At 41.9% G+C, this 14,773-nt stretch overlaps 1 protein-coding gene across 10 annotated transcripts in view; it reads right to left on the reverse strand.

The window, feature by feature from the left end:
• The window catches only part of LOC125739625 (thymocyte selection-associated high mobility group box protein TOX-like), a 78,681-nt gene that overhangs the window by 19,820 nt on the left and 44,088 nt on the right, over positions 1-14,773 (reverse strand). For 5 of the 10 annotated variants that reach the window (XM_049009921.1, XM_049009920.1, XM_049009922.1 and 2 more), the window contains 2 exons: positions 10,715-10,774; positions 8,487-8,570 (listed from right to left, as the gene is read on the reverse strand). In XM_049009921.1, the coding sequence (XP_048865878.1) occupies positions 8,487-8,570; positions 10,715-10,774 (144 nt within the window). Of the gene's footprint in view, positions 1-28; positions 175-8,486; positions 8,571-10,714; positions 10,775-11,080; positions 12,458-14,773 lie in introns of those variants that run through there. The other 5 variants (XM_049009919.1, XM_049009918.1, XM_049009925.1 and 2 more) reach the window with 3 other exon arrangements.

Consider the following 14,773-nt stretch of genomic DNA (forward strand, 5'->3'; position numbering starts at 1 on the left):
CTATATAGACAAAAGTATTGGGACACACCTCTTAATCAATGAATTCAGGTGTTTCATTCAGATCCATTACCCCAGGTGTATAAAATCAAGCACCCAGCCAAGCACTCGGGTTAATAAACATTTGTGAAAGTATGGGTCGTTCTGAAGAGCTCACTGAATTCAAGCATGGTTCTGTCACAGGATGCCACCTTTGCAATAAGTCAGTTTGTGAAATTTCCTCCCTGCTAGATATTTTACAGTCAACTGTAAGTGGCATTATTCCAAAGTGGAAGCAGAGTGTTGAGGCGCGTAGTGCGTGAAAGTCGCCAACGCTGTGTTGACTCAAACTTCCTCTGGCATTAATCCCAGCACAAAAACTGTGTGCCGAGTGCTTCATGGAATGAGCTTCCTTGGCCGAGAAGCTGCATGCAAGCCTCGCATCACCGATCGCAATGCCAAGCATTGAATGGAGTGGTGTAAAGCACGTTGCCACTGGACTCTGGAGCAATGGGAACATGTTCTGTGGAGTGACGAATCACGCTTATCTTGTCTGAAAGTCTAATGGATGAGTCTGGGTTTGGCAGATGCCAGGAGAACATCACCTCCCTGACTGCATTGTGCCAGCTCTATAGTTTGGTGAAGGAGGGATAAGGGTGTGGACTTGTTTTTCAGGGGCTGGGTTAGGCCCCTTAGTTCCAGTGAAGGAAACTCTTAATGCGTCAGTATACAAAAACATTTTGGACAATTCTATGCTTCTACCTTTATGGGAACAGTTTGGAAAAGGCCCTTTTCTGTCCCAGCATGATAGTGACCCAGTGCACAAAGCAAGGTCCATAAAGACATGGTTGGGTGAGTTTGCTGTGGAAGAACTTGACTGGCTCCGACCTCAACCCCATCAAACACTCGTGGGATGAACTAGAATAGAGTTTGTGAGCCAGGCTTTCAGACCTGAGCCATTTGTGAGCCAGACCTTACAAATACTCTTCTGGATGAATGAGTAAAAAATTCCCACAGACATACTCTAGAATCTTGCAGACAGCCTTCCCAGAAGAGTAGCAGCTGTTATAGCCGCAAAGCTGGAACCAACTCCATATTGATGCCTATGGATTTACTGTAGAATGGGATGTCATACAATTTCCTGTACGTGTAATGGCCAGTGTCCCAAAACTTTTGTCTATTTAGTGTATGTCATGGACTTTGCTGTACTGATATACTGATAATTCATGCAAACATTGTAGTGTATATCTAGGGAAAAAAAAATCAAAATATCTCATATTATACAGTCGTTTATACAACAATATACACAATAAGTCCAACCTGGATAACCTAGCAGGCTGTACTACACAAGGTCAGACCACGATTATAGCAAAATAGAAACACAGACATAGAAGAGAACTCAGTGATACAATATGTGCACAATTAATTAATTATGAACCTATTTTTAATGCCCTGGATTTAAAAATGATTCCAATAAAGTTTTATTCACTGGCAAGATGAATTCGAATTTCAAAACAGGGCATTAAATTATCGGCATCACCATCTGTGCATGAAACATCGCTTTATTTTACTAACAAAGGCTACTTATAGTTATAAGCCAGGAAGATAAACATAGCTCCTTTAAACAGAGCTAAATCACTTTAACTCAAGGTAACAGCCAGTGACTTGTTAGAAGGGATCAAATTATAAATTCTTTTAGCTTTTGAAATAATCCAACTGAAAACAAATTCATGAAATCGGCTGAAATACATTTGGATGGTACAGACGTACGTCGTATAGAAATTAATTACTGCTTTGACACCTCCTACATAACTTTTTAATCAGGAGGAAAAAAAATCTGTAAGACGGCCAGTTAAGCAATTATCAAAAAAAATTCCATCCAAAACCGTAGCCCAACTGTTTCCTCCACAGACTCCAATAGATCTCATATTAATTTATTCTTTTTTTTTAACCACAAACAAATCTCATTATTAATTTCCTTGTCTGTTATTAAGGATGGAACACTGGCATCATTCGTGATTCTACAAACACATATTGCATATAAATAGCCATAGTTTTGAAACAGCTACTGCTAAGCTAAACAGAGAATTCCGTGTTTCGCAAACCTGAAACTTTCTATATTCTGCCCTCCATCTTGGAGCATGAAGTCACACAAACAGACTGTTTAGCTGCCTGAAAAAAGCTTGCATGCGATGCCTTTATTTTAGGTGCTGACAAAGGCTCCTCCACAACCTGAAAATATGACCATAATGGATTAGCGTAGCTCACTGTATCACGTCTGGTGTCAAATTTACAGGGTTATCGCAGCATGACATTAATACCTCACTCTTAATACATGTTTTAACTTTATCTTTCAGCAGCACTTAATACTTACTTTAGGAGGTAATATAGTTGATCTTTGATGAACATTTTATAAATGGGAATTAAACATCTATTTAAATAAAAAAAATTGTGCTTTAATCAGTTCTTCATGTTATCTATAGGATTCCAATGACAGACTGCGAGTGTGATTTGCAACCATGTTGTGCCATGTCACATATTTTGGCATTAAAGTTCAAAACTGATTGTAACAAAACCCCATTTTACTCAGTGAAACAATTTTTTCCAACGCTGCATCTCATGTCAAAGTAGGTCCACTGTTGACCTCAAAAAGGCTTTATTAATATATTATTAAAAAAAGCATGCGAAAAGAAGCAATAACAGCTGAGATAGAATGGAGAAATGAATATATAAACCATACGGTACAAAACAATTCGACTGTAATCACTCTCATCTCCCTCAATGACAAACGGCCAAAAACTCTCACTAGGGTATTGCGGAGATAACAGGAAATGCATGAATATGACTGTTAGAATGAACCAGCTGCATCGGAGGCCGGATGTAAATAACCACGGCAACACCTTGCCGTCCTCGGAAGACAATTAAAAACAATGCATCTGTGAGAGACCAAGGCCAGTGATCGATCAAAAACACACACGTTGCTGAAAAGGAGTCAAAGCGGGAAAGGAGCAGGGTCCTAAACACATTAGCTATGCTGGTAACTTACATCAACTTACATTCTTATATTTTAACACGTATCAAGCTAGCAGCATTAATAACGAGTGTCCCAGGGGTTTATTAGGACGCAGCTGTGTAAACAAACAGTTGCTAGTTCAAGATCCAGTGGATGGTCGAGCCTCCTGAAAACACTTCCAGGGACGTTGATTTACGTTTAAATAATTTTGATAGCTTATGCTTAATAAATAAATGGAAAAAAGCCGGCTTTGCATTAGCTCTGCATTCGCCAACCACAATACTAAGGGTTAACAGAAGAAGAGTCTGGGAAACAATACAATGACACTGTTTATCCATCAGCAGAGGGGACCTTGTCTTCAAAGTACATCTGGAGGGGGAGGTGCTCATTAAGATTATTATTTTACACGATAATATAATAATAAAATAATAATATGCTGCGTAAATTTACATTGCAGAATATCCGATGAGGACACTCTCAAGTTACTGACTCAATAAGGGGATACGATATCACTACTCCAGCAGCCTATTACTGGTTCAAAGTAAACAAATACATCACCATTATTTTAGGCTGCACATATTTTCCATTTATTCGACTTTAGTTTCTTTGAAGAACATTAAAAATAGCTAAAGAAACCACTGAAATAAAAAGTCAGCATTGACCTTACTGGACACTATAAAAAATCTGTTTCTTTTTTTTCTATCAGTGTGGTTACAGAGGTTTGATTACGTTACAGTTCGTCGACTGGTAACCAATATCAACAGTAATTCAGGGGGAAACCAGGCATGTTCGGGAAAGAAAAACACTGTCACTGTCCTAGACTGCTCTGGATGATTTGTATGAGAATTGCTGGAAAATAATAATAAAAAAAATCATTAAAACAAAAAAAAAAATCATTAAAACAAAAAAAAAATGCAATGAAGGATAACCACCACACAACAACAAAGTGCATTGTTAATTCTGAGTAATGAAGATGCGGAGTGAAAGCTGAGGTGTGTAACTTAATTAGGAGGCCCAATTTCCCAAAGTACTTTTCATTTCCCATCAGGCCTTGCAGGGAGATACAAGAGCAATCTTGCCTGTAATGAATACCGCAGGGACTGTGAATAGTTTTCATTTGACTGTCACGTTACAAGCATCCCCCCAGAACTAGTTAGGACTTTTTCAGTTGCCAGCTTTTGTTTTAATAAAAAAAAAAAAAAATGGACAAAATTGTGGTGTGAGGGATTTTTATTTGAGCAGACAGACATTTTTATTTTGATTTATTTTAGCTGCGAATGTTAAATGAGGCCTACAGACGCACCTCACAGTGAATTAATCACATAGCTGCACATTTAATTTAGAAGTTTATATGTTTTATCCAAGCATCATTTTGTTGGAGCACAACTCATATCTCAAAAAAATGTAAATGGCATGTTTGGGCACAACACCAGCCATATCATTTAAACGACATGGTCTAATGATAGTTACAGCAGGTTGTGCTATTAGATTACGTAACTATCAATAATAAATCTGTCATTTTGCGTTGAATTATATATGGAGAGCATCTGCTATTGCCATTGTGTTTATTGAATGTTGCTGAGAATAAAAAAATGACAACCGAGGTTTGGGTTTATGAGATCGGCTACGAGGAAGGGATGTTACGGGCCTGGCATGTAAAAAACGAAAAAATGACACATAACCTTGGGACACGTATGTTATTTGCATCTTTCGTGTCAGAGGCTCTGAGGACATGTGGGTGAAGAGACACCGCCAACGGGGCAGGCGTCACGAGAACCGGTTTGAGGAGGTCCCTCGGGGGCCAGACCGAGGACCCAGCAGGGGGAGTCCCGACTGATCAACGCAAAGATTCCACATGCAAACTAGACCATAACCCCCAAAACCCCAAATGTCATCTGTGAGAACATGCAAGGGCTACTCTACAAAGAAAAATATGCATATTGATATCTCGACTCCAGAAAGGGAAAGGCATGGTGGCACAGTATTTAGTACTGCAGCCAGACACCTCTGTGACCAGGGTTCAAGTCTCTGGAGTGTGTGTGTAAGTAAGAGAGAAAAGATCGCATGTCTTAAAATGTGCTAAGATGATTTGGTGTTACTGAAATCACCTCCAGGGAGATATGTGTGAGTGAATGGTATGTTCTGCAGTCGGTTGGTGCCCCATCCTGGGTCGTTCCCTGTCTTGCACCTGTAGCTTCTGGGAGAGGCTCTGGATGCCATGTAAGCAGCTACAGAAAGTAGAGGGAATCCAGAAAACATCAAAGACAGACATTTCATCATCACCAAGCACAGCAAATATGTGTCTCACAGTGTTTTTGCATAGAGAGCTCAGCTTGGTGGGGGTGTCATTTTTTTTTTTAAATACTTTAATTTTTTTCCAGTGCAGGTTTCAGTGCAAATCAGAACAGAGGCAGGTATTGTGTACAATATAAGGTTACATGTACCTGAAAGGATTAAGTGGAAACTGTGATAAGCTGGACCTGATGGTTTCTCTGACAGGATTGATACGACCTTTTTCCTGTACTAGTTAACACACTTGCTGTAAACTCCATCAAAGATCTTTTTCATCATTTATATGATTGTTCTGGATCAACAGCTCTTACTTATTTTACCCTAACTTCTATCTTTTACCTTTTAATGTACCAGGGATAAATACTTATGTTTCTTACATGACTTGTATATCTGAGAGGTTTATTCTAACTGTTCCAGCAAGGACTGATTGCTAGACTGAAGGTTTCTTTCTGAATATGTGGCCAGTTTCACCAGCCACTGAAATTGAGACTGAAAGTTCGAGGCCTATTCCAAAGATTCAGAAAAGGAAGTGTTCTGGACATGCCGGTGGTCATATATTGGGACTAGATGGTGATGCTATGAACAAATCTCACTCAGTCCATTTTTTTTGTTATTTTTGAAATGGTATCACCAATGAGCTAAATTCAGTCTTCCTCGCCCATGTTGCAGTATTGAGAACCAATACTCACTAAATCCTCAAGAAGGACCGTACATTACTTACATTTTAAAAACATATCACGTTGACTGAGCGAGTTTTGAGAATATGCTCTTCAGTTGTATCACTACATAGCTAGATCGTGATTGGTGCTCTGGTACCCTGGTAGTTACCGGAATCTGGGATTGGTCAGGCAGAGGGTCAAATTGGGTGGGTGGAAAGCCCTCCCACGACGAAGCACCACCCAGCAGCAGGCCCTTGTTTAAAAGGGGGCGGGGGGGGTCCATTTTACAAAAGTAAAGGTGCACAGCCCCTGGTTAAAGTACCATCACACTTTGCACTTTCACACCAGCCGCGAACGCGTTGTCGTCCCAGTTCTATCGCGGATGCCTTGCCACTTCAGCTGAGGGACGAGGTCACGTGGTCGCTGATGTTACACAACAAAAGGCTGCTAGCGATTTCACCATAAGTCACGTCGGTTCAGACCTCGCCTGATGATAACAGAGCACAGCGACGGCAGGAAAAAAGCAGCATACTGTAACGGAAACTAAAGTGAAAAATCAATTTAAAGATACCTGTGAGTAAGGGCACTCAGTAAACTTACAAAGCTGCACAACAGCTCCTATAAACATACTGTACAAAAGAAGCTTCACTGAGAGTTATAATATCATAATCAGCTAGTAGGCAATGCTACACCCTCAAAATATTATTTGCAAGGCCCAAGCCGACCATATGCTCTTACTTAGCTGTGTCTTTAAGCTCTGAAAATGTGCATTGATGTCATAATAAAAGGAAGACTTCCTCATTATACCTGCAGGGTGCATTTGTACAGAATAAGAGCCACCGGTTCAGATTACATTCCTTTTTCCTCTTCCAGTTTCTGAACATGACTAATAAAATACATTTTGCAGGTAGATTAACTTCTCTGAAGGCAGTGGCTGGCTTCCTGCTGCGTGTGTGCCTGGGTGTGTGTGGTTTGGGTGGTGTTTATGTGTTACTTTATCTACAAACCGCCACAACAGAAGCTAGAGAGGAAACAAAAGTTCTTCCAGCGCAAAGACGTTTCTGTGAAAATGATTAGACTTCCACTCTAGCTTCAGGTCAAAGACAGAGAACCCGGTGGTCAAGCGTTTCAGCACAAAAACTCGAGCTCTGTGAGGGGTTAAAGCCATACAAGGTTTGTCTCACTGTCCCGTCGTTATGCAGCTCACCCTGTAGGGGGCAGAAGTGCATGCACTGAATTTTACTTACCCTGAATCTGCATTAATTGTTTTGCTTAAGCACACCATATCACGGTGACTGCCTGGGTCTGCATGACTTTCTCCAAAAATTTAATGGCCTACAAATTCCCACCCCCCTCCCCCGTCCACATTACCCTTGGGGTCCCATGTCCATATATATTTGCCTCAAAGTGATTATTCGGCCCACAGTTCTGAATAATTATAATAATTCTAATATAATTCCCATTGGGTGCAGCACTGTAATTGCCTTGGATTACAGAATCAATGGCTCTGTAAGGTCTAACTTCCTCCGGCGGTAATCATTATACTCAAAAGCCAAAGGGAAGCCTGTCCTTTGCCCTACTTCAGCACAAGACACATATGGGAATTTATAGGGGCAGTTTCCCTATGTCTACAATATCACTGATCAATGTTTTTAACTGATAAAATGTACAGTTTCATTCATACATTTTTAAGTTACTGCACAAGTCATGTTTTTGGTATCAAATATTGCAGCAATTTCTCCATCTTCCCTAGTAGTTTGACTGCTGATTTAAGAATTGACTGGTGTAAAAAATAATTAATACATAGAGCTTTATGCCTACATCAGAAATGGCACGATTAAAAACTAAGAAATGCAAATATTCATCATATTAGGCAAATACAAGTCTGTACTCAGAGCCCACTGTCAGGCGAGTCCATTTCCCACAGATGCAATCGCTGCCTTCCGGATAGCGTGGAAACTGATTCAACCTCCATGTTCACTGATTCAAATAAATGCAATTAAACCTTGACTCTCCGAGACCCCAAGGCTACCTGCCAGAGCCATGAAAGCTGGGGTACCGGAGCCAATTAGGCGAGGGGCAGCCCCTGTCTGATCGACAGGAAAGCTGGGGTACCGGAGCCAATCAGGCGAGGGGCAGCCCCTGTCTGATCGACAGGAAAGCTGGGGTACCGGAGCCAATCAGGCGAGGGGCAGCCCCTGTCTGATCGACACGTATGTATTATGGTGTGCCATCTGAATGAGCTGCAGCCAATGGATGAGATGTAACTCATCGCATCGCTGCTCCAAGGGGAAAAATAGCCTCCCGACCATAAAGGTTGCCCCCCCATCCTGTTACATGCCCAATGATGGTAGAATTTGAGGGTGTCATGTCTCTAACCTCCTTGTGCCTACTTCTGGGAATCAGTCATAAACTGGGGTTGTTCCTGGAGCCCCATTCAATAAGTCAATTTGGGGCCTCCTGCCCCCCCCTAACCCCCCCCCCCCCCCCCGCCAAGTGTAGTGACCAACAGGGGGCATAGTGGTAGGTCATGTGAGGTTATTTACCCATGGAGGCCGGGGACAGTCCATGTCCTGTTTCCAGGTGGCTCCCGTCAGTTTCGTGTTTGGCTGTCGCTGGATGGCACTCTCCTGAAGTGAGACGCAGGGGGTGGGGGTCAATTTCACTGTGTTTTGGACTTGCACCTGACACATGGGGAGCAGGCAGTTTCCTAAGAAAGCCATCAATGTAAGATATTGGACTGAGCATCACTGCGTGGGCCATACGGCCGACGTCACCCGTATCAGATAGATGTCACATGACTGAAACGGATGATGAAAGTTGCCACTTTCTGTCTGCTTTGGGATTTATGACCATATATTGTGTTAGCAAACCAAAGGAAATGATGTTTAAAGCCATTTATCGGCGCAGGAAGTGTATATTGTGCAATGGAAGAGCTCTGTGGCAAGATGAGGTATGAACACTGATCTCATGTGGAGAAAAGCGTCTCGGCTTCCAGTCTGTGTCAGAGTGTTTTACACCTTGACCATCGTATATATACAAATAAACAGTGCAAGAATTTCTTCCATTCTCCAAAAAGTCACTGATACCTTGTTGGATGGTTAGATGAACACCGTTAAATAACTCAAAAAGGTATTTATTAGCCAAGCGTAACATGCTAGTGGTCGAGTCGACAAATGACATACTTGGGTGTATTGGGTTGTTGCTGTAAATACTGGAGTGATATTACAGGTTTTGAACTGGCTACACTGACACACTGATTGACATAATATTGTAGTTTTACACTTGCTAACATGCAGATCATCTAAACAATTACCTCTAGCTACCTAAGACTTGCACAGTACTGTATGCGGTGCGGTTGGCACAGGAGAGAGGTACTAATGATTTAAATGCTGCTGCACCAGCGATCGCCTCCTAGTAACTCCCCCAGCATCTTCCCTGTCCTTATCTGCTGGTTCCAAAAACAAACACTGAAGCTTGATCAACCATCATAACAAAGTCCCACTCAAGGAGTTTACATAGCAGGTACTTTTATCCAAAGCGACATACGATTAAAAAAAAGCTGGGTCACACAGTCCCTGGAGCGACCAGGGGGCTTAATGAGCCTTGCACAAGGGGCCATCGGTGACCCACCCTGCCCATCACAGGATTTGACCTCAGACACAGCTTGACCTCAGACGCAGAGCCCTAACCTGCTCAGCCACACATCAGACAGATGACTCTGAATGCAGGCTGTTACAAATAAAGTCTCCTGTATCACTGATTGACTAATTAAAGGATCTAAGGTGCCAGCGTTTGAGGCACATGGCATGTGAACACACAACCACATGGCAGAACCCAGGTGTCCGTTAGTCGTGAGCCGAAGGAGGCGCACGTGGCACTTGTTGGGTATCGCATGTAACACATTTTATTAGCACTCCGAAGGTGTAAATGTCCAAGGAGCTGCGCGTTAGCACCTTACGCATGTGTCACTGCACCTTTGCTGCCAGCCGGGTGCTTTGTAACACATGTAAGTTCGCCATCTCATTTTCCCACGAGCAAATATTAAGATCGAATGCTTGCACGGGCCAGCAATACTCTGGCGGAGATCGGGCTCGGCAGTTTACAGTCAGCCACGCTCAAATTGCGATGGGGATCTCTTAACTTCTACAAGGATCAAACAGGCTCCCAAGTTTTGATATGATTGGTCTTTGTATCATACTTCAGTCTTATTGCACTTGTAAGGACCGAAGCGCACTCAGATGAAAAGCGTTATTTTTATGTAAACGACCACAGACAGGCATGTGGTTGAGAGCAGGCTCGATTGATGGGTAAAATATTATTGCATGAGCATTTCGCTCAAGTTAATTTAATTCCAGAGATTTTTGAAGTGTTATGAGTAGCTTGGTAATGTAGTATGTAAAATATGGAAATTTTGGTAAAATAAGAATTAATAAAAACATAGTCTACAGAGTTCTATATTTTCTATACAGATATATAATATAGTAATATTCTGCTGATATTTTGTTGTAAACCAGTATTTTTTATGGGTAAATGACTTTTTGTGAATGCAAACTATAAAAACACTAAAGATAGTCTTCCACTAACCTGCAAAGCATGACACTTTATCTCATTCATCTCATTAGCTGAAAGCCTGGGCTTGAAGGCTTTGTTTGCCCTTCATAATTACTCCCGATCATGGCAGCCTCTGATAGTGCCACTAATTTGTGATGCATCCTTTCAAATTTGTTTAATTACAACTTGAGACGGAGGTAGTGAAGATTAATTAACCCACCTGGCCCGATGACGGGAAGTCCTGGCTCGATTCTGATGTGCTCATGTACATGTCTTCAAACTGTAAACAGAAGAGAGACGAGATGTTTGAGCAGATCAGAACATCCTGACAAACAGTGGAGAGAGAGAGGAGAGGGAGAGAGAGAGAGAGAGAGAGAGAGAGAGAGAGAGATAGAGAGAATCTAAACAATTGGACATTGTTGGTGTTTTTCATCCAAACGTGTTTTCATTTTTATTGTCTTTACTTGTCCATTCCTGTCCTTATTGGTCCTAACACTGGTGTTTTTAGGGTAATTAGCACACCATTGAGTACAGATGAAATGGAACAAGACTGTAACCCATGTGGTATCCTACGCAAGAAGCTCACCGAGTGATGGCACCAACCTCCAGTGGTTCCCCACAGGTGCACAGGAAGTGGGCAAAGGTGCAGAACAGAAATCTTAGGTTCCTGCCTCTGGGCCCAATCAGAAAACGGCAGCCACAACAAACCTTGACTAAAGGTAAACATGCTCTGTGGCAGCGTCCTGAGGGCTGTCCGACAAAGTGCCTGCTACCCTTGCCTTGCACAATAGATTACCAAACTCCTTTCGACTTGATTCCCTTCACAAGTCTGCATTCGAAAAGACCCGAGGGCTGCCTGCTGATGTTGCCTGTCCTTTTTTCCGTACTCAGTTAAGGCAAATCTCATTGCCAGAATAATCAGATGTGACTGTAGTTATAGGCCTGCAATCAGATGTCACTTTCATAAATGTTTCAAACTCAATCGATCTGCACCTGAGTTTGATTCCCACAGTCTTATGTTAGGACAAGATGTCTGATCTCTGGGTTCGACAGGGCAATGGTCCAGCCACGTCCCACACCTGGGAAATTAAAAGCGGGCCTCCCCTCGGCTCACCAACGAAGGTGAGACATTCAGCCCGGCGATAAAAGAAAAATCCAATTTCTTCAAAATGGCAAGTCGCTTTCTTGTGAGGTGGTTCTCAAAGATTTGCCATTTAAAGCAATGAAAGATGACTGATTAATATCAAAGACGAAATCAGTAACGATTTCAATGCCACATGAGGCCTGGGATACCAGACTCCCATTAGAAACCTGTCAGTCTCTGATTGGACCTTTGGAAAAAAAGAATTCCAGGTCCATTATCAGTATGAAAAGCCACAAGAATGTAGCTACAAAACTCTGGGATGAATGCTGTCACAAGCTAAACATGTGCTTGATTCAGTGACGTGTGAACTCGCATTATCAGACCATAACATAATTTTCTGAAAAAAATGAAACACCTTGATCTTTTAACCCCCAAAGATGGCACTGAGAACAGATGTTCTGTCACATCCCAGAAAACTGACAACTGAGCTGTTAAAAGATGGATATTTTTGGTACAACTTGCTTACTGTATTTGTAGTTGAATTGTATCCAACTGCTAACTGCTTATCTTGGTCCAGGTGACCTGGAGCCTATCCCAGAATGCATGGGGCACAAGGCTGGGATAGAATCTGGAAGGCAAGCCAGTCCATCACTGGGCACAAGGCAGGACACACCCTGGATAGGATGTCAGCCCATCACAGTACACATAGTTTAATTTAATTTGGATTAATTATGGCTAGACATCTTAAAAGCATTACCGTCTATGGTTTTATAAATCTATTTCCAAATCACTTAATATGCTGTTACTGACACATGCTGACCTGTGGTTACTTATGATAGCAGGGTAATATAGTTTGAATATTTTACTCTTAAATGGATTACTTCTGTCCAATGAACGCAACCCCCCCCCCCCCCCCCCACACACACACACACAAACAGTCTTTCTCTTGCAGTTTAGTTTTTTTACCAGATTTCTTTGAATTCTTCTCATTTTTAAGGTCACCAATTTGCCTAAATCTACTTGCCCTTTATGCACTATTGCATTTATTTTCCTTTTTTGATTTGTGGGTTTAATGTGAGCCTCCCAATGTCATAGTGTTTGCACTCCTGGCCTCTCTTTGCACTGTGCAGAAACAAATCTCAATATCACCAAAGCAGCAGAGTCTTGAATCTTGAACTAATAGTCAGGCAGCCCACAATTCTATCTGGTGGAATTTCCTAAGTCAACAAACAGTGTTTGTATTAATGTTTGTATTGGTTTAACAAACACAATTTACATACTCAACCAAGTCTCCGATCAACCCCCCCGTCCAAGTCCTACTTGGTCTTCTGCATGGCCTTGGGGAATGAGCTCACTTACAAGGAACATCTGGTAATTTCAAAAATAAAGATGCCAATACTCACTGCAGGAAACCAACCATTTTATTAGTTATGACAGCCGTTGAGTACTTTGATATTTTAACCTTCTACACGCAGTTCGTAACAGACAAGCATTATTTCATTCTTGAACTGGGGTTGTCGCCTCTGACAGGCATGACATCAAAGAGTGTTTCCTGCTCGGGGTCTCGAGGCGTAGCAATGCCTGATAGCTCATCACCAGGTTTAATAATCTGCAACAGAACCTCGTAGCTGAACTCTACTGGAAACTGTCCTTGTCAAGAAAATAAACTTTAAAAGGAGAATGTGGATCAAAAATTCTAGATTTCAAGCTTGCAGATTTCACGAGCTTTTCTTGTTTTCTTGTATGCATATCAATTAAAAAGTAGACTGAACTTTGTACGCTTTTTAGCTTTTCAACGTTTATGTATAAATCACGGAAAGTTGCAATGCTGTAGTTTATGGTACTGAACTGTGGAGATCTCTTAGTTACACACCTTAATTCGTTTCACCCTTACTTCGATGACAATGTTGCTCAGTGAAAGGGTTGTGACTCATAACTTGTGTGGTTGACACAACTCTGAGCTTGGTGTGAGTGAGCAGCAGACTCTAAACCGTGACATGCCTGCAGTTCTGGGTCATACATACCTCCATTGCGCCTAAATAGCTTTAAAATATATCTAGATCTCTAGCAGCTGCTTGAACCGGTGAAGAGGAACAAAACTTCCACCACACAAGCTAATGCTCTCTTACACACGAATCAGTGTTTAACCATGCTTTTAATTAGCAAGGATATTAAATCACTGATGTTAATTTAATATTAACAGTATTAAAGATAATATATTTTTTTCTGTCATTTGCTTTTGGTACTTCGTAGTGACCTGAGATGAACAGGCATTTCCTATCTGTTCCCGTGTGCCCAGTGCTTCCTGAGATATACACCACTGTGTAAACGTCATGGGCAATCTAAGGAAATGATGGTTAAATGGTGTTAATGTTTGTCTGCGACTTTGATATTATGTCAGTCAGAAATGTCAACTTGGCCATTTCGAAACCTCTCCTAAAGTCAGCCCAGTATTTGCAGTAACCATCCAATACACCCAAGTATTTTTGGACTCGAACTCTAGCAGGATTCTCGATAATCAATACCTCATTAATGTATTTAACTAATTAAGTTAATTAATTAAGTAAGCTAGGGGTAAAATTTTATGAATACTTGAATTGTCTGGGGTGCCCCTGAGGAGATGTTTGGGAAGCAAAGCTGTGTTCATCTAACCATCCAGCAAGATAGCAGTGACTTTTAGGAGAACAAAGGAATTCTTATTACTATACTTAATGTCCGGAGGGTGAGGCTGGGCCTTGTACCTGCCTGGGGAATCGCTGGCCGGGATCCTGAGGAGTTTCGCTGTGAGGTGGGTGTGGCAACGCGCTGCATCAGTGCATACTCCACAACCTGACCTGACTTAATGTCCATCCATCCATATTCCGAAATCACTAATCCTATTCAGAGTCACGGGTGGTCCAGAGTCTACCCCAGAGGTTACGGGTGCAAGGCAAAGAACAACCCAGGATGGGGCACTAATCCATCACAGTACTTCTTAATGTGTTCTTCTTAATTAGAATATGTTGTAATGTCGCCCACCCAGGGTTGGTTCCCGCCTGCGCCCGATGCTCCCTAGATAGGCTCCGGGACCCCCGTGACCCCAGTGGGGACTAAGTGGTTTGGATAATGCATGGATGAATGTTGTAATGTTAGATTGTGTTTTTTTCTGTGCAAAATACACACACAGCGACCTTTGACCTCTGACCTCAACAGCCA

The sequence above is a fragment of the Brienomyrus brachyistius genome, chromosome 4 (genome assembly GCF_023856365.1).
Source record: "Brienomyrus brachyistius isolate T26 chromosome 4, BBRACH_0.4, whole genome shotgun sequence".
Lineage (NCBI taxonomy): Eukaryota > Metazoa > Chordata > Actinopteri > Osteoglossiformes > Mormyridae > Brienomyrus > Brienomyrus brachyistius.